This window comes from Malaclemys terrapin, chromosome 7 (genome assembly GCF_027887155.1).
Source record: "Malaclemys terrapin pileata isolate rMalTer1 chromosome 7, rMalTer1.hap1, whole genome shotgun sequence".
Taxonomy (NCBI): domain Eukaryota; kingdom Metazoa; phylum Chordata; order Testudines; family Emydidae; genus Malaclemys; species Malaclemys terrapin.
The window spans coordinates 24,332,273-24,354,573 of record NC_071511.1 but is presented as its reverse complement, the minus strand read 5'-3'; the positions used below and the strand labels follow the sequence as shown (position 1 = coordinate 24,354,573).

General features: G+C 45.8%; 1 protein-coding gene across 3 annotated transcripts; it reads left to right on the top strand.

Annotated features, from left to right (window-relative positions):
• The first annotated feature begins 8,157 nt into the window (after nucleotides 1–8,157).
• Nucleotides 8,158–15,162, top strand: LOC128840498 (protein ATP6V1FNB). Of its 3 annotated transcripts, XR_008445658.1 has the most exons (4): nucleotides 8,158–8,913; nucleotides 10,138–12,926; nucleotides 13,604–13,693; nucleotides 14,907–15,162. XR_008445658.1 is itself a non-coding variant. In XM_054034559.1 (2 exons), the coding sequence occupies exons 1-2, from the start codon at nucleotides 8,457–8,459 to the stop codon at nucleotides 10,254–10,256; spliced, it is 576 nt and encodes a 191-aa protein (XP_053890534.1). In that variant the 5' UTR covers nucleotides 8,158–8,456; the 3' UTR covers nucleotides 10,257–13,352. The 3 variants fall into 3 exon arrangements, 1 of the variants encoding a protein (XP_053890534.1); XR_008445657.1 differs by having other exon boundaries at nucleotides 13,604–15,162; XM_054034559.1 differs by lacking the exons at nucleotides 13,604–13,693; nucleotides 14,907–15,162 and having other exon boundaries at nucleotides 10,138–13,352.
• Nucleotides 15,163–22,301: the final 7,139 nt, after the last annotated feature.

The window sequence follows — 22,301 nt, the reverse complement described above, 5'->3', positions numbered from 1 at the left end:
AGGCATCCTTTGACAGGAAGGTGCTACCAGTTTGGTTCCTGCATAGTTCCTTAGGGAATGTCTACATTTGCAGACTTCTTGCGCTGTCAGTTCCACCAGTGAAAGAAAAGCGCTGGTTGGTGTACTCACTCATTTCCACAGGCATCAGAGTGTTTTTACATTTGCAGTACTTCCATCGCCAATGAGAGCAGTGCTCTAGGGTACTTATCCCATGGTGCAGCTCTCTCCATTTTGATAGGTCTTGTGGGAAAGGGCGGGAGGGGGGGAGGTAAGCACAAGTCATTCTTGGTCCCTTCTCAGTACCCTGTGATGCACTGCTTCATGTCCCAGCAGCACCAGTACTTGCTTGTTTCTTTCGTGGCATTTTTTAACACCTCTTGCTGTCTGGCTGCTTTCCCCGCCACATCCACAAGCAGGAATGGATCCTGCACTGCTGTCCACTACTCTGATAGCTGTCACTTGCACAGAGAAGTGCAGTCAGATGCCTACTGAGCTGTCTGAAATGGAAATAAGTAACATTTGATTGCTTTTGGCCAGGGGCAGCTCTGTTTTTTGCAGCCCCAAGCACAGCAGGCAGGCAGCTTTCAGTGGCGCGCCTGCGGGCGGTCCTCGGTCACGCGGATTTGGTGGCATGCCTGCGGGAGATCCGCCAGTGCCACACCATCGATGTCCCCACCGCAGGACCAGTGGACCTCCCGCAGGCATGCTGCCAAAAGCCGCCTGCCTCCCGCCCTCACAGTGACCGTCAGGCCGCCCCCTGCGGCTTGCCACCCCAGGCACGCACTTGCTGCGCTGGTACCTGGAGCTGCCCTTGCTTTTGGCATTAACTGAGGAGCTGAGCACTGTGGAACGACGTTTTTGGGCTAGGGAAACTAGCTCAGAGTGGTGGGATCGTATTGTTATGTAGGGTTACCATACGTCCGGATTTTCCCGGACATGTCCGGCTTTTGGGGGTTCAAATCCCCGTCCGGGGGGAAATCCCCAAAAGCCAGGCATGTCCGGGAAAATCGGGAGGGAGGGATGGAGGGCTCGGCCGGGGCCTCTTTGGCCGGGGCCGGTGCGGAGCCGGGCCGGGGTCGCGGGGCCGGGGGCATGGTGCAGGGCCGGGCGCGGTGCCGGGCGGGGAGCCGGGGGCGCGGTGCCGGGCCGGGATAGCGGGGGGTGCGCCGGGCCGCGGGGCCGGGCAGGGAGCCGGTCCGGGGTAGCGTGCGCCGGGCTGCGGGGCCGGGCAGGGAGCCGGTCCGGGGTAGCGGGGGGGGGGGTGCGCCGGGCGGTGGGGAGCCGGTCCGGGGTAGCGGGGGGTGCGCCGGGCGGTGGGGAGCCGGTCTGGGGTAGCGGGGGGGTGCGCCGGGCCGCGGGGCCGGGCAGGGAGCCGGTCCGGGGTAGCGGGGGGGGGGTGCGCCGGGCGGTGGGGAGCCGGTCCGGGGTAGTGGGGGGGTGTGCCGGGCTGCGGGGCCGGGCGGGGAGCCGGTCCAGGGTAGCGTGCGCCGGGCCGCGGGGCTGGGCGGGGAGCCGGGGGTGCCCGGGGCCGCGAGCCGGTCCGGGGTAGCGGGGGGGGGGTGCGCCGGGCGGCGGGGTCGCGGAGCCAGTCCCAACAGTGCTGGGCGGGCCGGGCCCGAGCTGACCCAGGCTGGAGCCGCCGGGGGCCAGCCTGGGCCGCGCCTCCTCCCCCCCACACCCCCATTACCTGCTTCAGGCTTCCCGCGAATTAAATGTTCGCGGGAAGCAGGGGAGGGGGCGGAGACTTTGGGGAGGGGGCGGAGTTGGGGCGGGGACGGGGGCGGGGCCGGGGCCCTGTGGAGTGTCCTCCATTTGGAGGCACAAAATATGGTAACCCTATGTTATGCATGTCTGGGATGACGCACGTATCTTTTGAAACACTGGCCTGTACAGAAAGCTGTAAGCAGGGACTTTCTTTCCAGACTAGCAGTTCACCGTCAAGGAAGTGGAAATGGCCATTGTGATCCTGGGAGACCCAGCTTAGCTATTAATGGCTTCATGAGCGAGCCATGGCATACACTGGAAACCTAGATGTCGGTAAGGAACGTTTCAACAACAGGCTGAGTAGGTGCAGAATGGCTGTCGAATGTGCATTTGGCCGTTTGAAAGCGTGCGGGAGATGTTTGTACAGTAGACTGGAAATGAGTGAAGAAAATATTCCCATGGTTATTGTACTTCACATAACATTTGTGAGGGGAGGGGTGAAAGGCTTACTTGTGTGGAGCGTGGAGGCCGAAGGCCTGGCTGCTGAGTTTCAGCAGCCAGATACCAGGGCTATTAGAGGGGCACAACGTGTGGCGGTTAGGATCCGGATGCCTTGAGGGAAATGTTTGAAAATGAAAATCATCAAACTTTGCTGCTGTGCTTGGGAAAGGAAATGTAGCACTGCACATGCTGTTAACGTGGTGGTTCTGTCTGTAACTTCAGTGATGATGAAGTGCTAGTTGACTTGTAGCTGTGATGATATGTAAAGAAATGTGAACACACAAAGCTTGCTGCTTTTTGAAAATTTTTCTTTTATTTTAGAGAGAGAACACCACATGCACACACAGCCATGTAACCGTACCTTAGAGGGTCATAACAAGAATGCCAAATTCAGGACGAGCTGCTGAGAAATAGGGCAAACAACCCAAAACTGGTGGCTATTCTTTTATAAGATATATACTAAACCAGTCACAAAAATAAACTCCTGTTTCACCACACAGGCTAACAAGAAAACAAAAGCAGTTTCCTCAGGCATTCCAGTTCTTGTCTCACCACCAAAAACACTGGATTCAGAGATGAGTGGTTCTTTACAACCAGTCTCATCAGATAATAGGTTCTTCTGATCCCAAAGGACCAGCCACCCACCCAGGTCAATATATAACTAAAATCTTTCCCGAAAAATCACGCTGATGCCAATCCTTTAGTATCTAAAGGTTTATTTATAAAAAGAAAGAAAGGTGAGAGTTAAAATTGGTTAACGGAATCAATTACATACAGTAATGGCAAAGTTCTTGTTTCAGGCTTGTAGCAGAGATGGAATAAACGGCTGGCTTAAGTCAAGTCTCTAGAGTACATCCACAGCTTGGATGGATCATTCAGTCCAGTGTTTAGAGCTTCACTTTGTAGCAAAATTCCTCTAGAGGTAAGAAGCAGGATGGAAGACAAAGTGGAGGTGTTTCATGGCCTTTTATAGCTTTTGCCATGTGGAGGGCATTTCCATTGTGGAAAATCACAGCAACAAGATGGAATTTGAAGTTACATGGGCAAGTCACATGTCCATGCATTTCCCCTAGTCACAGCAGGAAATTTCATTAAGTGTAGATGGAGTCTCCCATGGTCCATTGTCAGTTAAATCTTCTTTCGATGGGCCATTCAATTTGAATAGTCTCTCCAAAATGTGCTGGCTAATTACTTCGTGGGCGTTACACCAGGAGCAAACATTTGAAATCCAGGTATAGAGCCAATACTTAACTTTAAATACAAAAACGATCCAAGCATACAGGTAGCATAATCATAACCAACAAATCATAACCTTTTCATAGACATCTCACTCAACAACCTTTGTACAATATTTGCTGCAAATATAGAACAGTGGTTGCAACAATGATCCATATGGTCGTATGCTAATCCGATAATGTTACAAGCCATCCTCAGTGATGGTGGTGAACAGGACGGGGGGCCCGTACACCTCACAGCAGTGTATAACTCAGCTTGTCAAATGACAGCTGATCTGTGGGTGTGTATTGTTGAGAAATAGAAAATTTGCAGCCAGCCTACAAGAATGTGCAGTGGGAGTTTGGGGCGTGCATGGGAAAGAATTCTGCAGTTGCTGCAATGGGGGGGCGGGCACGAATCAGGTCACTCTGCAGTGTAATGAGAGAATGCAACAGAGCTGTCTGAAGCTCCAGAACGTTGATTAGCCTCTCTGTGGCTTCCCTATGGAAAGCATTGTTCTCTTTTTCGGTCTCGGTTCTCTTCCTCTTTCCACTTCGTCATGGTTTCTCTCCATTTATTTTTATCATGTAGCTCCACTTAGGAGTGCAGAATCACCTCACGAAATATGCCTGCCTTAATGCATCTTGGCCACTTTCCTATACCTCGCAGATGGTCTGCTACAGTGCAGGGTGGGTCTTCCACAGTCATGTCTGGGGAGACAAAAGCAACATATTACTGTGAAACATACATACAGGAATCACTGTGTACATTGCAATACACCACTGGTAAGAAATCATTGTCTTGGTGACAAGTATCAGGGGGTAGCCATGTTAGTCTGTATCTACAAAAACAACAAGGAGTCTGGTGGCACCTTAAAGACTAACAGATTTATTTGGGCATAAGCTTTCGTGAGTAAAAACCTCACTTCTTCGGATGCATAGAGTCTATGCATCCGAAGAAGTGAGGTTTTTACTCACGAAAGCTTATGCCCAAATAAATCTGTTAGTCTTTAAGGTGCCACCAGACTCCTTGTTGTTATTGTCTTGGTGACAAAATCCAAGCACCCATGGTGAGGGAATGCAGGGTTAGAGGGTTTATTGCAAACACCCATTCTGAAAAGGGCAAGCATGGCATCAGTGTCTTAAAGTTAATGAATCTAACAGGTTGTTGTCTTAATGCTAATGGTTGCTGGTCATGTGACATGGTTGCTGGAGAATTTCTAAAGCTTTGCAAGAACTCTTCTGGGGGCCTGACTTGTAGGTCAGGGCTTAGGTCTAGAGCAGGGGTGGGCAAACTTTTTGGCCTGAGGGCCCCATTGGGTTTTGGAAATTGTATGGAGGGCTGGTTAGGGGAGGGGTGTGTGGCCTGGCCTGGCCTCCTGATGGCCCTCCTGGACCCCTGCCCCATCCAAACCCTCCTGTTCCCTGACCGCCCCCCTGGGACTCCTGACCGCCCACGGAACCCTTGTCCTTGACTCCCCTGAGCCACCCCATCCAACTTCTCCACTCCTTCCTGACTGCCCTCGGGGACCCCTGCCCCATCCAACCACCCCTTCTCCCTGACCACCCCCAGGACCCCTGCCTGCCCACCGCACCATCCAACTCCCCTCCTTCCTGCCTTCCCCTCCCCCGGGACCCATGCCCCCATTCAACCCCTGTTCCCCACCCTCTGACTGTCCCAACCCCTATCCACACCCCCGCCTCCTGACCACCACCCCAAACTCCCCTGTCCTTTATCCAACCCCCCGCCTCCTTACCGTGCTGCTTGGTGCACTGGTAGCTGGTGGTGCTGCAGCCGTGCCGCCCAGCTGGAGCCAGCCACACACCGTGCAGCAGAGCACCAGGTCAAGCCAGGCTCTGCAGCTGTGCTGCCCCAGGAGCTCGCTGCCCAGAGCATTGCGCCCGTGGCGAAGTGAGCTGAGGCTGCAGGGGAGGGGGAACAGCGAGGGAGAGGCCAGGGGCTCAGGGGCCAGGCAGGAGGGTCCGCAGGCTGCCGTAGTTTGCCCACCTCCGTTCTAGAGGCACCAGAAACATTGGCCACCTCCGAATTCCAGAGGGGGGAGGGGGGCATTACACATTAGTGATGAATGAGTAGAAAAGCTGCTAACAAAAATATCAGGTAATAAATTTCTCATCTGTGTATACACACAAACATGACAATAGTAATAAAAGCATTGCTTACGTCTTTTGTTTTCTACTGGGTGCTATAGATTTTACTCATGAGCTACTTATCTCCCCCTATAAAATGGAAAACAGACAGGGAAAGTGTATCAAAATGAAGCATAGTTTGATGCATCTGAAGAAGTAGGTTTTTACCCCCGAAAGCTTATGCCCAAATAAATCTGTTAGTCTTTAAGGTACCACCGGACTCCTTGTTGTTTTTGTGGACACAGACTAACACGGTTACCCTGATACTTGACAGTTTGAAGTAGTACTTGGAATGTTTATTTTCTATCCACAGTTCCATTGGACAATGGTAATAGCAACATCAAAGGCTTACAAATAGGCTTATTTAATACTGTAGTCTTATTTACTGTACAAACTAAACCCAAGTGCCCTCATAATGAAAAGGAATGTTTATATTCTAATGAATGGAAGCTACATCTATCACTAAGTCACTGATCTTGCAGTTGACTCGATGGAAGTGTCCCTGTTCCCATGCAGAGCCCCACTGAAGTCAATGAGACTGCATCCACGCACAGCACTCAGTTGCAGATGTGGGGGCCTAAAATATATAATCATTTCAAAGTAATATAAAAATAACCTGTGGCAGGGGCGGCTCTAGCTTTTTTGCCACCCCAAGCACGGCAGGCAGGCAGCTTTCGGCGGCATGCCTGCGGGAGAACCCTGGTCCCGCGATTTCAGCGGCTTGCCTGTGGGAGGTCCGCCGGTCCCGCGGCTTCAGCATACCTGCCGCCAAATCCGTGGGACTGGAGGACCTCCCGGAGGCAAGCCGCCGAAGGCAGCCTGACTGCCGCCCTTACAGGGACCGGCAGGGCGCCCCCTATGGCTTGCCGCCCCAGGCACGCGCTTGGAGCGCTGGTGCCTGGAGCCGCCGCTGACCAGTGGTGGTGTAGGTACTTGCACAATTATGAGCTGTGTGATAACACCATTACACAAATAAAACTTGCTGTCTCACATGGTTAAGTGATTAAAATTAAGGAATTTGACTGAAAACGAACACTGGGCTCTTTGTAATTAACATGGATTGAAGTGGGTAGCATCTGTGTTTAAACAAGTTTAAAAACAAACAAACAAAAAAAAACCCTCACCTACTAGAGCAGGTGTCTCAGTTTATAACTGTAAAAGACATTCCACATGTTGTTTGTGTGTCTTTTGTGTTTATCCTGGCTCCAGTTACACCCTTTTTTACAAAAAATTGAAAAAATGCCAGAAGCCTACTTTCAAAAACAATGCTGCTTCTGTAATCGCTGCTGGAATACCCCACCTCATCAGTGGGATTTCAGGGGTGGGTGACCAGGCAATTTCTCCTGGAGTAATCCACATATGCACCACCAGCCTCTGCCCCTTCCTGACCAAAACAAATGGGCATTTTTTTTTGTTTGGCTTCATTGTATGTGGTATAATGGATGCTGTGAAAACAAGTCTCATGTTGGTTGTAGGAGGCAACTTATTAAATGTTTTTTATAGATGTCAAATGTCCCCTATTTGTTGTGGGTGTCTTTTTTTTTTTCTGTTGTAGACAAAAGCTGTATTTTGTTCTCTGCTATGCTCTTAGGCACAACAATTTCAAAAGAGACAATTCAGCGTTTCATGAAAGTGTTATTTAAGACACTTCACTCCTTTTTAAGTTATAGTTTACTGTGAAATTCTTGATATTCAGGAGGAGATTTGGAATTTGGAACTTAATTAGTGGCTAAATTCCAAGGCCTAAATATTTCCACTTCGTTATGGGTGTGGTTGCTGACTCACTCTGATTAAAGGATAAAAGAAAAAAGTTGTATGGATTTATTTCTCCATACGGCCTCTTTTCTTTTTATACTCCCTGTAATATGGATTCTCAAATTTTGTGATCATGAGGATTCCACACATGTAATATTTTGTTTGAAGCACTTTTTTTTAAATAGAAGATATAGCCAGTGTGTGTGTATTGTACTCTCTTTATCAGGAAAATATCCGTTAATAGGGAAAGAGATCTCCTTTACCTGTCTTCCAGTGGGACTTGATCCATGCCTGTGGCAATTGTTATAACTGGCATCATAGATATGGTACTTTAGCTATTGGAAACTTTTATAACAAACCCTGAATCAGTCAAAACTTGCCCTGTTCTGGTTTGCATTATGCACCTGGCACCGAGAACAGGTTCCACCTAGGGCCAATGTCTAGTTCCACCAGGAAGTTAGGGGAAACCCAGAAACTCTTTGGAGCTGATCCCAAACACAGTGAAACTGGTAGTTTCTGTTGAGTTTTGCTTTGAGTTTTTGGTTTGGTTTAAACCCAACACAAATAAAACCCATGGAACTTAAGTTTCTCACAAATCCTTTGCATGCACACACATTCTGGGTGCAATGCTGGCCCTATTCAGGTCAGAGGGAGTTTTGCTGCTGATGTCAGTAGAACAAGGATCTAGCCCTTTGTGTGTAAGGTGCTAATAAGATCTGCACAAGATTTCAGCCGCACCAAAGGTTGGGTTATTGTGGGGGGTATTTTATGTCTGGGAGTGGACGTGACCTGTTATGCTGCTGTTGCCAAGATTCACAAACTCTGCAGCCACAGAGAGCTGGTGAGAGGGTAACTAGTTACACCTGTTGGCTGGCTCCAACCTACAGCTCATCCAGATTTTCAGCTTGAGGGGCATGAAAGGGCTCACTGACACCTTTTAAAATATCCTGTTCAATATCCAGAGAAGCTGAGATGAAGGGAGAGTGCAGTGCCACTTCTCCTCCACTTCCTCTGAGGTGGTTGTAACTTGAGACCCTGTTCCACTGGCTCCCCGTCTCCTTGGACACCAGCGGCTGCAGGGACTAACTTGTACCAAACACACAGCAGCTAGCCGCTAGCCCCCTGCTCCAGGCTATGCGGGGTCTGCTGACCACAAGAGACCAGCACTGCTGGAAGGAGTTGATTGAGAAAGAGGCTTTCAGCAGGGTCAGCTGGAAGGTGAAGTATGGGCACAAGTTCCCCAGGCTAGAGCCCTGCAGTGGCCCCAGGAGGAAATGTATTCTACCTGCTATTTGCCCTCCCAAGGAGCAGGAGGAGAGGCTCAGTCCCCGTAGGATCCAGGAGGAGGGAACTGGCTTTAAGAAGCAGGGGGAGGGGATAAGCCTCCCCAGAAAGCAGGAGGATAAGGATCAGGAACCCCTTCTCAAAGAAATGAGACCTGCCACCCCCAAGACCAAACATCTGCTGTACCAGGGCATCTCCCAGGAAGGCCAAGGAAGGCACCTGTACCTGCAGGAGAGAAAGCTGAAGAATCCTGAGGAGAAATTCCACTATCCAGTCCTGTCATCCTGGGAGTATGGCTGGCGCTTAGGTAAGGCGGAAGGCTGCCGAAAGAATGATTGTTTGGGATGGAAATCTAACATTAGCTAATGTTCTTCAACCCCTTTCTTCTCTGTCTACCCCAACTCCCTGCTTCTTGGATCCAGCAGGAACACAAACCACAAAAGTAGAGTTAATCCAAAATGTTTCCCTCTAGTTACCAGCTGATCTCTCTGGCCCTGATTCGGCAAGTGCCTACACAGGTGTTTAACTTTACTCACCTGAGTCATCCAATGGATGTCAATGGGCCTGCTCATGAGAGTAAAGTTAAGCATGTTTCTACTGCCAGGACATAATTTTCTACACCTCCTCTTCACTTGACCCCAGTGTCTAACCAGCTGGGGTTTGTATATTTATTTTTTTTAAGTCAGGTTGTTCAGTGTGTGGTGTGCTGAAAAATGTAGCAGAACATCAATTCTTCTATGCAGAGAGTAGGATACAAAAGGAGGCAACTTATCAGGAAAGGAGGGGGTTTGGTCTGGACCTGTTCTGTTCCTGGCTAAAATCCCAGCCAGCAACAAACCCAGGGGGCAATCTGCCAAGGGCCTCAGTACAGACTGGTCTTTTTCTGTCAAATGCATGGATGCATTTTGCACGTTACATTTTAAAAGTATCTGATGAAAGCTTACCAAAGCGTGGGTCATTCAGAGTCAAGTGGCTCACTCTTATTAACATACCGAGTTGCGATCTTACAGGGGATCCAAATAGGGCATAATGCAACCAGTACACTATGGGTGGGATGTTGTGAAAACTTCCTGTGAAGTGTTGATTTCATTGGAGTTGAGGGTACTCCGTGCTTTGCAGGATTGGGCCCAATATGCTGAACAAACTGTCACTTTCAGCTTTACCTCTGCCCTTTCATAATATCAGTGTAATTATCAGAGCAACAAGGTGGGCAAGATAATATCTTTTATTGGACCAACTTCTGTTGGCGGACGAGACAAGCTTTCAAACTTACACAGAGCTCTTCTTCAGGTCTAGGGAAAGTAGTTCAAATGCTCCGACTCAGAGTACATTTCCCAGACCTGAAGAAGAGCTCTGTGTGGCTCAAAAGCTTGTCTCTCTCACTGACAGAAGTTGATCCAATAAAAGATATTACCTCACCTGCTTGTCTCTCTAATATCCCATGACTGACACTGCTACAACACTGCATATAATAGTGTAATTGTCAGACTGTTTAAGACATAAAAGCTAATCAAATGCGTTTATTTTTCAGGCGATGTTATTACTGAAATCAAGGCTCCAATTCATGCCAGGTCTGGAATTGTAAAGGATACTTTCTACATCAGAAATGGAGTCTTCCATCATTCATCAAAAAGTGACAAGCTGTCGTGAGCTTTGGTGTTTGTTACATACATTAGAAATGCAAAACTCCATGCTGTTGCCTAGTATGACTGGTTTTATGTCAGATCTGCAACCTCTGTCATTATTTCCCTCTTTAATTGTTTCTGTGGGAGACAAGTTTAAGGTTTCGAATTCAGAACTTGCTCTATTCTCTGTATAGTTTTAACTTTCTAATGTATTCATTTGAAACTAATCTTGTTTTATTTTCAGGCTGTCTTCTGGGTTTAAATGCACCTGCAACATAGACCATGTAACTTTATTACTGTAATAAGGTAGAAAACCTTGGAGTTTTCACTTTGTTTCCTTGTCTAGGTTATCACATTAAAAAATTTAAAGAACCTGTCTACAGCTGAACAATCATAGTTCCACAGTGACTAGGGCAGAACTAAACAACATGAAACCAAGTGAAATAAAATCTGTTCAGTGAAAGGGATAATAAATTTCTAGGTAGTAATGTCTAAAAGATCATTCGTTTAAATATTTTGTGTCATTTTATATAGCATCTAATATCCCCACAAATAACCTTAGCATTGACTGAAATTTGATAGTAGCAGGAAGTCTTTTAATTGTTTTCAGGCTTATACATTACTAGAGAAACGAATATTGTGGAATCCCTCATGATGAGCATGTTCTTAAAACAAAGCAGCACTTCGCCTTTAGACAACTGTGTACGTTAGTGGTATAAGCACAGACATGGGAGCCAGGAACACAAGTTCTACTCTTTGCTCTAGTACTGACCGTGTCTCTGACTTTGGGTAAGTCATGGAACCCTCTCTGCCTCAGTCTTCCTTCCCAGTGATACGGGGGAAGTTCTTTACCTACGTACATTGGGGGTTGGGGGATGCATGTTAATCAGTGCTCTTAGAAGCACTTGGAAAATGAAAAGTAGTTAATGATCTTTTGTCTTCAGAATCATCCAGTCTCATAGGCCTTTGTTCTTTACCCAGTTTTTCTCTGTAGTTTAGTTAACTTATTTTACCTCCTTCACCTGGTTTCCAGTTTCAGTCCCTAAGCTAACCTTTAGCAACTAGTTTACAGGTCTTCCCTTCTCTCCCAGGGAGAAAACCACAAGAGGGGCCAGGGAACTTGAGGGCTGCACAGTAGAAGCTGCAGTGGGGCACCGTGATAATTAATGCTGCTTCTGGTTGCGTTAACCCGACTAGATTTGTGCTCGGAAATCTTCAGATCAGCCAGGGAAGTTGCACAAGGCTTCTAACCCCCTGCTCCATATCTAGCTCCTCCCACACCTGGCCCCACTGCCCAAATTCACCAAGCGCCAGGGGCTCTCAGAGGCAAGGATAAGTCTATAAAGCTGGTATCCCAAACCCCACACATGTTCACATTCCTCCTGTACCCATCCTAGCCAGGTTTACTAGAGCTGGGTCATTTCTTCTCCTGGAGGCAGATTGAACAATCCAGTCCCAAGAAATTTCAGTCCGTATTACTGGCTGCATGGAATGTTGTTTTACAATGTACTTAGTGATGATCACTATGTTGTGTGTCTGAACAGAGTCTGAGGGGCATGGCACATTATGCCATGCTAGTATGGCCCAGCTGTTGCAGGGTCTTCATCTATCTCTGCATCTGCTTTCTTTAAGAACATATCTGCCAGTCATACTAAACCTTGGAAGATGAGGCTAAAACCTGAAGTCGAAAACTATATTTAACACTGCAAAGTAGCTGAAGAACCTCTGAGAGCCTGGTAACTTGGGTAAAGGAGAACAGCAAATAATATTCTACAAGAAATAGCGTAGAGCAGCTGTTATCCTGGGAGCCCCCGTGTGGAATGTGGAATTCAGCAACTAACCCAAATATGTCCATGTTTCTAGAAAAAATTCATTGGTACAAAAGCCTTGAAATGTCCAACTACCTGATTCCTATTAATAAATCTTCATTTTTTTTTTTAAGAATTTCCCTTATATTATGGTAACTCGGAAATACGAAGGCACCTTTAACAAGCATTCATTAATATGTTCTGTGAAGTTTTCTGTTCCAAGGAAAAAGTATGACTCTTCCAAGTTTTCTTGGCATTGCACATGCATTCCTGGTACTAACAGGGGAAAAAACCCACCTCAGCATTCTTTCAGTTGTTCATTAAAATGCCAGTGTTTCAGTACTGGTACTTCCTTGAGAGTCAAAGAGGAAGTAGAATGACTTGCCAAACTAATTTTTCATCATAAGTCCACACTAACAATTAATAATCAATAGGACTCTTATTTTAAAAGATTATTAAAATAGTGCCGTTGCATTACAGAATCCGTTTCTTGCCAGACATCCACTTTGTGTTGCTTCCCAAAGATCCTTTAGGAACACGCCTTTAAATTCATTTTGGAATTTGTCAGCTTTGTATTGTTGATTTATTTAACTAAATTGTGCATTCATATTTGTATGTATTGAACTGTATCCATTTTTTAAAAGCTAGCACTGTCACTAAATCTATTTCTACAAGGATTTAAAACTCATTTCACTCTAATTTTGCTAGGATTTAAACTTCATATTTTTCATAACAAAGAGCCTAATGTATCTGATTTTTTTTAATTAAAAGGAAAAGTGTCTGTCTGAGAGTGTCAGAATTTGTTTGGCAGTTCTGTGCCATCATGTAGCTGCTCCTTTGTAAGGCCGTAGTTCTGCAAATACTTACATGTGCTGAGCTTGAAGCAGGTGAGCAGTCCCGTTGATTTCAATGGCGTTAAAGTTAAGCATGTGCATAAGTTGATAGGATCAGGGGCTATATCTGACAAAGTATAACCTATTATTATTACCTTTTGTGAATGGGTTCACTGAAAATTGTGGTTGGTAAGATGATCGAATGGGCAAAAGGAGATGTTTCACAGGCCAATATTTATATAGTATGTCACTATTAAATACATGTTTGTGACTCCATTGGTGATATGTAAATTCCTCTTAATACAACCGTATCATGCCTGACCTATAAAATACAGTGCAAACATTTAAAATTGAACCTGTAACCGCTATCTGTACAATTATACTTTATGTATAAGGTCCTTAATGTTGATTTTATTGTCATCATGGAAATTAAAAGCAAGCTAGTGCCTGGAAAGGAAATCCATAGCTGCATAATAAATAACAAAAGTGTTGTTGTATTAATTAACCCTTTAGAAGCCATAACTTGATAGGATGTGCTAAATAAGACATTGGTGTTCAGCAGTAAGAACTCCAAATCAAAGCCCACATGTTTAAAGAGATGTTGGATATAGAATTTTTTTTGGGGGGTGGGGGGGGGGGCAGAAGGTAGGGATGGTTTGCTAGGACTTGTGCAGTAGCATAATTACATCCATCTTTCATAATGTTTACATTCTAAATACAAAATTCCCAAGGTCGGACTGGAACTCTCTGGAAACCCCATGGAGAAGTCAGGAAATACCTCAAAGTTCTCTTTCCAGAACTTCCTCTGGATTTTTCTGCTGGTGAGTGATGCTGCTTGTCGAAGCAGGGGATTTGACTCTAGAAGAATCCGATCTTGAGGTATCGACAAGGAGGTCGGGACTATCTGAATTGAGGCCCTGTGCCATCACCCTGCATAGCTCCAGTGTAAACATGTGCATAGAGCTTCATGTGCTGGCTTCTGCCTGTCTCAGAATCCCCTTGAGGAGGCTTCCACAGCTCCCGGAAGTCCCAATACAGTTGAAGCTCAGTCTGGATATGCTCCTGAGCTCTCCAGCCCCACTGAGGGTCTAGGAGAAAGAGGGTTTCTAGTCCTAAGGTGGTAGCTTGTGTGAGTGTCTCTGCATTGAGCTGCGTTTCCCAGGTAATGCACTAGCATGATGCACTATTTTGGGTTCACAACACTGTAGGGGAAATGTGCTCAAAACCATTTAATGGGGGGAGGGGGGACTTTAAATGCTGCTGAGAATATTTCAGTTAACAGGGTTGTTGTTTTGTTTTAAACAAAACCCTTTAATAATTGGTCATGGTTAATGTATTTGTTGTCCAAATAGACAGTGTTAACAGTCAGCACTGTTCTCTAGTTAAGTTTGGATTACTGTTTTTATTTGAGTTGTTTATTACTGATGGTGAAAGCCTGACCCCCAGGAAATCAGTGGGAATTTTCCATTCACTCCAGTGGGGCCCAGATCTTACCCAGAATTTATTTTCTTCGGGTAATGAGGATTTCTGCCATTGCTCATCAACTAAATTAAGCAATGACTCTGGTATTTTGATTCAACTAACAATATAGCATGCTAAAAGTGATTCTAATCTTAATACACTCAGCAGCTATACGCCATCATGGCTAGTGTATATTTCTGCAAATTGTTTCCTGTCTCTCACTGAGGGGGTTGCCATCTTAAGAACCTTTGATTCACAGCTTTATTTCCTAGCTAAGCACTCCATGGCAATAAGAAAATAGGGCAGGAGCAAAAAATGTGCCATCTTTGGTTCTAATACTCATTTATAGCCATTGTGGGGCTAGGGATGCTTCAGGGGATTAGCTGACCTATTGAAGTATTGAACCTCCTTGCTTGCATATAATCTATGTAAAATGTAGACAACGTTCCTGATGTTCATACAAAGAAGCATCTGGTGCCATAATGGCACACCACCTGAAAATGATATTTCAGATTAATAACAACAATTTGTTTTCCTTTTGTGTGGTCAGTTTGCATGCTGTTTTTTTTATAGGAAATGTGTGCTCTAGCCAAAGAGACTCCACAGCTCCAATCTGCTGAAAACTGTTACAGAAATTTACTGAAGTTCCAAAACAGACATTTGCAACAGTGCCACCAGGGGGTGCCCTAGTAATATATATTACACAAATCTAAATATGTGTGTTGTGTGTAAAACAAACATGCCTGAGGAAGAAACTTGCAAATCCTGGACAGGTGGTTTATTTACAGAGAGATTATGAAAACACTAACTGCATACAGATTATGTAGAGGAAAAAAATATAAATTATTCTTTGTAAATAAAGCCAGGGAAATAACTAGCGACTTCCTCTTTTGTCTTCTTATTTTTTATTAGTTTGGTGAATGGAGAAAGAGTAGAAGGTACTAATAAATGCTGCATGACGAGAAAACCAAAATAAACTTCTGCACATCAGCATGTACTTTACTGTTTCAATACGGTATCAGCATTGTACAGGAGAAATCTGCAATATGGACCATCAAGGGCGGTAGATCAATTCCTATTTTCAGACCTACTCACTGAAGCCCTGATTCTGTAAAGCAGTTATCCGTGTGCTTCACTTTAAGCATGTGAGTAATCTCATTCATTTGTTTAGCAAAGCATGTGTTTATTAACTTCAAGCATATGAAGTTAATGTAAGTGCTTGCGTGCCTTGTTGAACAGGGATGAATTTGCTTGTGTACTTAAAGCTCAGCACAAGGTTGAGTGTCTTGCCGATTTGGGAACACAGAAAAAGCAGTTTGCACGTACCTTAGCTGTGGCCCAGCTCAAACTCATGAGCCATGTTCCGTAGTGCTATTGAGCCTCCAGGCATATCATAAATACGAGTCTCGTTATGAGTTGACTGAGCTCTACAAGGCTGATAAATGCGATCAATCAAATTCAGATTTAATTGTTGTTAGTTACATTCTAAACCAGTAAAACCATTCTGCAATTACCTTCATAGAGAAGAGGGAATGGTGAAATGTAGACATGGCTAGATCAACTGCCCCCTCTTTAAAACAGACACGGAGACCAGGGCAGACACTGTCAGTGATTTTCTGCTTCTACATTTTTCTCATTGTCATTGGCTCTGCTGTGCAATATCACAAGAGCACCTTTGTTCTGCTGTTTACTGAACTGGTAGTCAGGGCCGGCTTTAGGAAGTGCGGGGCCTGATTCGAACAGTTTCGACGGGGCCCCGACAGGGATGACTTAAAAAAAAAAAAAACACGTTAAAAAAAAATGTGGGGCTTGTACTCCCCGGGCCGCGCTCCTAGTCTTTGGTGGTGGGCCCTTCACTCGCTCCGGGTCTTTGGCGGCACTTTGGTGGCGGGTCCTTCAGTGCCGCCGAAGACCCGGAGCGAGTGAAGGACCCGCTGCCAAAGACCTGGAGTGCCGCCGGGTGAGCAAAAATTAAAAAGGTGCCTCTAGCCAGGGAAGGGATTCTCTGCCACTTGCCCCCCACCCTGGGCGACTCTGCCACTGGGCGCGGGGCCCTCTTAAGCGCGGGGCCCGATTCGGGGGAATTGGTGGAATTGGCATAAAGCCGGCCCTGCTGGTAGTGACGGCAGGCATCAGCCAAAAGCCATTCAAATTCAGCAGAGACTCTTATTGGCATCAATAGGCTTTGGATTAGACCTCTAAGGCCTGTTTCTGGTGAGGTTCTTACAATCTCTCTCCCAATCAGGAGATGAAAGTGTTGATATGGTAGGATGTACTCCATTTTATACAGTGTTGTTGTAGCCGTGTTGGTCCCTGGATATTAAAGAGACAAGATGGTTGAGTTAAGACCTTTTATTGGACCAACTTCTGTTTTCCTATGCTAGAGTCTTTATATAGAACAGGAAACTGTATAAATTGACATCCAGGTTGTTGCCTCCTGATCTGTGCACCAAGGAGACTCTGTATATGGACCTGATTTTCCCCCCCTCCCCCCATGGAGAGGTCAGGGCAGGTGCTGCTGCAACAGCATCTCTTCCAGGATCTGCTTGGGGCAGTGGATGGGAGTGGAAAGGCATGGGGCTGGTAGTAAGCTGCCCACATTGGTTGGTGCTGTGAAAACCTGCTCTGCCCCCAAATGGCCCTGCAGAGATTAGCCTGGGGTTATATTGCCTTGTCTTCATAGATTCTGAGGCCAGAAGGCACCTTTGTGATCTGCTAGTTTGACCTTCTGCATAACACAGGCCATAGGACTTCTCTGAAATAATTCCTATATGAGCTAGAACATATCTTCTAGAAAAACACCCAAGTCTGATGTTACCTTTTCTGGAGGGGCTTCTCCGTGCTTCCCCCAAGGGGTCTCCTAGAGGCAACTGGGGACAGTGGAGGTCCTGATGGTGTGGTTTCATTGGAACTGCATTTCCAGGGAGCAGGAGGAGGCTTTAGAGCTGGTACAGAGAGACAAGGCTTCCATGCCTAAGCATACTTTGGGATCTACATAGCTTGGGGGCAGGCTTGCAATCCATTCGGCCAGGTGAAAAGCAGGTCCCTCTCACTGATGGGATCATGTGGGGGAAAGTTCACAAGGGAATCCTTGAAAAGCTTTCCTCCTCCCCAAATCCTCTGGGCATTCCCTCAGGAGGGGGCAATATAGCCCTGTATTCTTACTGTATTCAAGCCAATAGGAGTTGAGAGCCCTTACCCTCTCATGTGCCTGGGCCCTTACAAAAGGTAACAGACACGTAGCTAGATAAAGTGTTGAGTGCCCATGCTGGAATGAGGACAGACCATGCTCCTGGGAAAGGGATGGGGCCCTGGAAGGTGAATGGAGGGAAAACGCTTGCTCATTTTAAGCGTCAAGATATACTTTCCCGAGTCTGAAAGCAGATAGTTTTGATGGGACTGGATATTGTACCACTCCAGTCTCACACCTGGAATGAGGCAGCTCTGCAGGAATCACTCCTCTGTTAATATAATGTATGCTATCCAAACTCAGGCAGTAGTCTCATTGGAGACACTAGGAAATAACCTCATTGCAGACCATGGGAGTTTTTCCGGAGTCACAATTGCAGCACTGGGCTTTTAATTTTTTCTAATAAAATTTTATTTGCACTTTGTTCTTGCTCTGTTAGGATTGTTGCAGTGAAAACATAGATTTTTAGCTTCAGAAATGCCTCTTTGTTTTTCGCTCAGGCATAATATTGGTCCTGGCCTGCCGAGGAGCAAGCCTCGGGGGGCCGTTTTTGAAGCTATGAAAGTTTCATTTTCTAGTGCAAAAATCGTGTTCGCTCATAAACAAAGCGCAAGCGGCCTCATGCAGCTAAAAAGCTGATGAAGCCCAAGAGAAATGTATTTTGTCTACAGAATAAATCAAGAATGCTGCAAGCTTTTACATTTTTAAAAGCTGCTTTTCGGGGAGAAAAAATAGCTATTTCTCCCCCTGGTGAGGAAAGTGATGTAGTACACAAAAAGTTAAGCATATTAAGATACATTTTCTGTTAAATTTAAAGAGTACAACACAGGAAGATTGATGTTCTATTCTATAGACCTATTGAAAGGTCTCATAATATTACAAACCACTCAAACTTTGAATGCCTACTTTGCTGTCTCCCCAACCCCAGCTGATTATTATGAATCTGGGTAATATATCTTCTCGGAGCTCTGCAACAAAACTACATCCCAGCCCATCATGAACCATCTGCATGAGCACTGTTTGAACATGAACATTTCTCTACAATTGCTAGAAGCTCCTCTAGACAATTGTATCTAAAAAGCGAAGTCGCGTGTCTTCATGTTTGATGCCGGGGTGGCACTATGTTTTTTTGCCACCCCAAGCATGGCAGTCAGGCGGCCTTCAGCGACGTTTCTGCGGGTGATTTGCCCGCCACCGAATTGCTGCCGAAGCTGCGGGACTTGCGGACCTCCCGCAGGCATGCCGCCGAAGGCTGCTTGAATGCCGCCCCCCGCGGCTTGTCGCCCCAGGCACGCGCTTGTGCCTGGAGCCGCCCCTGTTTAACACCTGAATATTTATGGCAATTCGTATTGTCTTTCTCCTCCCCCCCCCCTCCATATTTGCATCAAGGATTATATTCATGTTTACAGCTGAAGACAAAGCATATAAAACACCTCAGTAAAATACAATGATATTTTTGAGAGTACATTTGTCATTGCAGATGGCCATTTTTGTTATCTCTGAGTGATACTTATTTCTGTGTACATTACTTCTTTCTGAAAGCCACAAAGGAAATAGATAATGCACAATAAGTCGTGAGGTCCGGACGTTATGATTGTTTTTGTAGAGTAACCTTTAAATAAAACATACCAGATAGTGGCATTTAATAAAACTTAAAATGTAAATAATTGTTCTAAATCTGGCTTTATTTTGTCTTTAGTGCAGTATAACTACCAAATTCATGGCCATGAAAAATGCATCACAGACCATGAAATCTGTTCTCCCCTCATGAAATCTGGTCCTTTGTGTGCTTTTACCTTATACTATACAGATTTCATGGGGGAGACCAGCATTTCTCAAATAGGAGGTCCTGACCCAAAAGGGTTGCAAGATTATTTTAGGAGGTCATAGTATTGCCGCCCTTACGTCTGTGCTGCCTTCAGAGCTGGGCAGCTGGAGAGCGGCAGCTGTTGGCCAGGCGCCGAGCTCTGAAGGCAGCTCCCTGCCATTAGCAGCACAGAAGTAAGGGTGGCAATACCATACCATGCCATCCTTAATTCTTCACTGCTGCTGGCAATGGCTCTGCCTTCAGAGATGGGCTCCTGGCCAGCAGCCACCGTTCTCCAGCTGCCCAGCTCTGAAGGTAGTGCCCCTTCCAGCGGCAGCGCAGAAGTAAGGGTAGCAGTACCACAACACACCCTCCCTCCCTCCCAACTCCTTTTTGCGTCAGGACCCCTACAATTACAACACCCTGAAATTTCAGATTTAAATAGCTGAAATCATGAAATTTATGATTTTTAAATTCCTATGACCATGAAATTGACCAAAATGGGCTGTGGATTTGGTAGGGCCCTAAGTATAATCAGGGAGATTATGGAACTGCCTCCCCTTAGGACTAATTCCTGCAGCAAGTTTAGTTTTTTTCACACTGACTTGATCTATTCTACTCTTAGCTTCTGTCTTCAAATCCATTCTCCACATGGAATAAGCTTCCACATAGGTCAATCCTTTTTTTCCTTTTAAAAACAGTATCTTGTTTGCCTTCCTTCCTACCTGCCCCACCATTCTGCCAATCTACAAAATACTTGGGAAGTAAGGGTGTTAATTAATTCCCCAAACTGCCCAGTTAAATTGACAGCTTTCACAAGTCTTTCACCCAACAGGGTGAGGTATCTACATAAAGCTATATGGGCTTGTTTGAGGAAAAAGATCATTGTAGCATTGAATAATATTATCCGTTGCAGTTTTTAAATCTATGATACTGCAGTGTTTGCTGCTGTGAAAGCTTTGGGGGGAAATGCAATTAATTTCTGTGTAAGTCTAGAAGAAATCAGTGTTGAAATAATCAGATTGTTCTTGAAATCACAACCTCGCTCTATTGAGGGAGTCCACAGGAAACCTCTCCTGTGGCAGTTACACCTGTGGGGTGTATGTGAGAATGGATGAATGTTAACGGCAGGAGGAGTGACTGGCTGGCTATGGAGTGAGAACAAACAGGGCATTGTTACTTCTTGGCTGCTTTCATGCAGGAAAGGGAAATGGATTTTTTTTTAAGAAGATGTCATTTCTGGAATCAAAACAATCATTCTGCAGGAGAAAATGGATTCTGTGTCTCTAGCACAGTACGCCATGAATGAAGAGAACAATTGGTAAAACTGTGTGTATTGACTTAGCAAAATTGTATTGTTCGTATCACTGTATTGTCATGAGCAGGTTTATTTCACTTTAACCCTAGTCTTACTGCTGGCTCTAAAATATAATGTTCATTATTTCTGTTAATAAATCAGCACTAATGATAGTTCCTCTGGCACGGTTCTGTTAGCGTATCCAGAATGAGCCCATCTTTCAGGGAGCTAAGCAACTTTCCTATAAAGAATTGCCCTTGCCTAAAAATGTGGGGGTCTAGGATCACTTTGATTCATATGAATAACTTGCACCATCACTAGTTGGAGTTCCATATATATGTCCAACATGCATGGATGGGAGAACAAATAAGTCTAAATCTAAATAAGTCTCAGTCTAAATAAAATAAGTTGGGCTGGGGGAAGGAAAATGAAGGATATGTTAAGATATGTTAGCAACAGGAAAAAGGTCAGGGAAAGTGTGGGACCCTTAATGAATCGGGGAGGCAACCTATTGACAGGTGATGTAGAAAAAGCTGAAGTACTCAATACTTTTTTTTGTCTTGGTCTTCACAGACAAGGCCAGCTCCCACACTGCTGTCCAGGGCAACACAGTATGGGGAGGAGGTGAGCAGCCCTCAGTGGTGAAAGAACAGGTTAAGGATATTTAGAAAAGCTGGACATGCACAAGTCCATGGGTCCAGATCTAATGCATCCGAGTGTGCTGAGGGAATTGGCTGATGGGATTGCAAAGCCATTGGCCATTATCTTTGAAAACTAGTGGCGATCAAGGGAGGTCCCAGACGATTGGAAAAAGGCAAATATAGTGCCCATCTTTAAAAAAGGGAAGGAAGAGAACCTGGGGAACTACAGACCAGTCAGCCTCACCTCAGTCCCTGGAAAAATCATGGAGCAGGTCCTCAAGGAAACCATTTTGAAGCACTTGGAGGAAAGGAAGGTGATCAGAAACAGTCAACATGGATTCACCAAGGGAAAGTCATGCCTGACCAACCTGATTGCCCTCTAGGATGAGATAACTGGCTCTGTGGATATGGGGAAAGCAGTGGACATGATATATCTTGACTTTAGCAAAGCTTTTGATACGGTCTCCCACAGTATTCTTGCCAGCAAGTTAAAAAAGTATGGATTGGATGAATGGACTCTAAGGTGGACAGAAAGCTGGCTAGATTGTCGGGCTCAATGGTTAGTGATCAATGGCTTGATGTCTAGTTGGCAGCCGGTATCAAGCGGAGTACCCCACAGGTCGTCTTGGGCCGGTTTTGTTCAACATTTTTATTATGATCTGGATGATTGGGAGGGATTTCACCCTCAGCAAGTTCGCAGATGACACTAAACTGAGGGGAGAGGTAGATATGCTGGAGGGTAGGGATAGGGTCCAGAGCGACCTAGACAAATTGGAGGATTGGGCCAAAAGAAATCTGATGAGGTTCAACAAGGATAAGTGCAGAGTCCTACACTTAGGACGGAACAATCCCATGCACCACTACAGGCTGGAGACTGACTGGCTAAGCAGCAGTTCTGCAGAAAAGGACCTGGGGATTACTGTGGATGAGAAGCTGGATATGAGTCAGCAGTGTGCCCTTGTTGCCAAGAAGGCTAATGGCATATTGGGCTGCATTAGTAGGAGCCTTGCCAGGAGATCGAGGGAAGTGATTA

Coding starts and splice junctions, on each gene's coding strand:
- LOC128840498 (XM_054034559.1), top strand. CDS start 8,457: ATGCGGGGTCTGCTGACCACAAGAGACCAGCACTGCTGGAAGGAGTTG. Junction 8,914..10,137: donor GGAGTATGGCTGGCGCTTAG/GTAAGGCGGAAG, acceptor TTTATTTTTCAG/GCGATGTTATTACTGAAATC.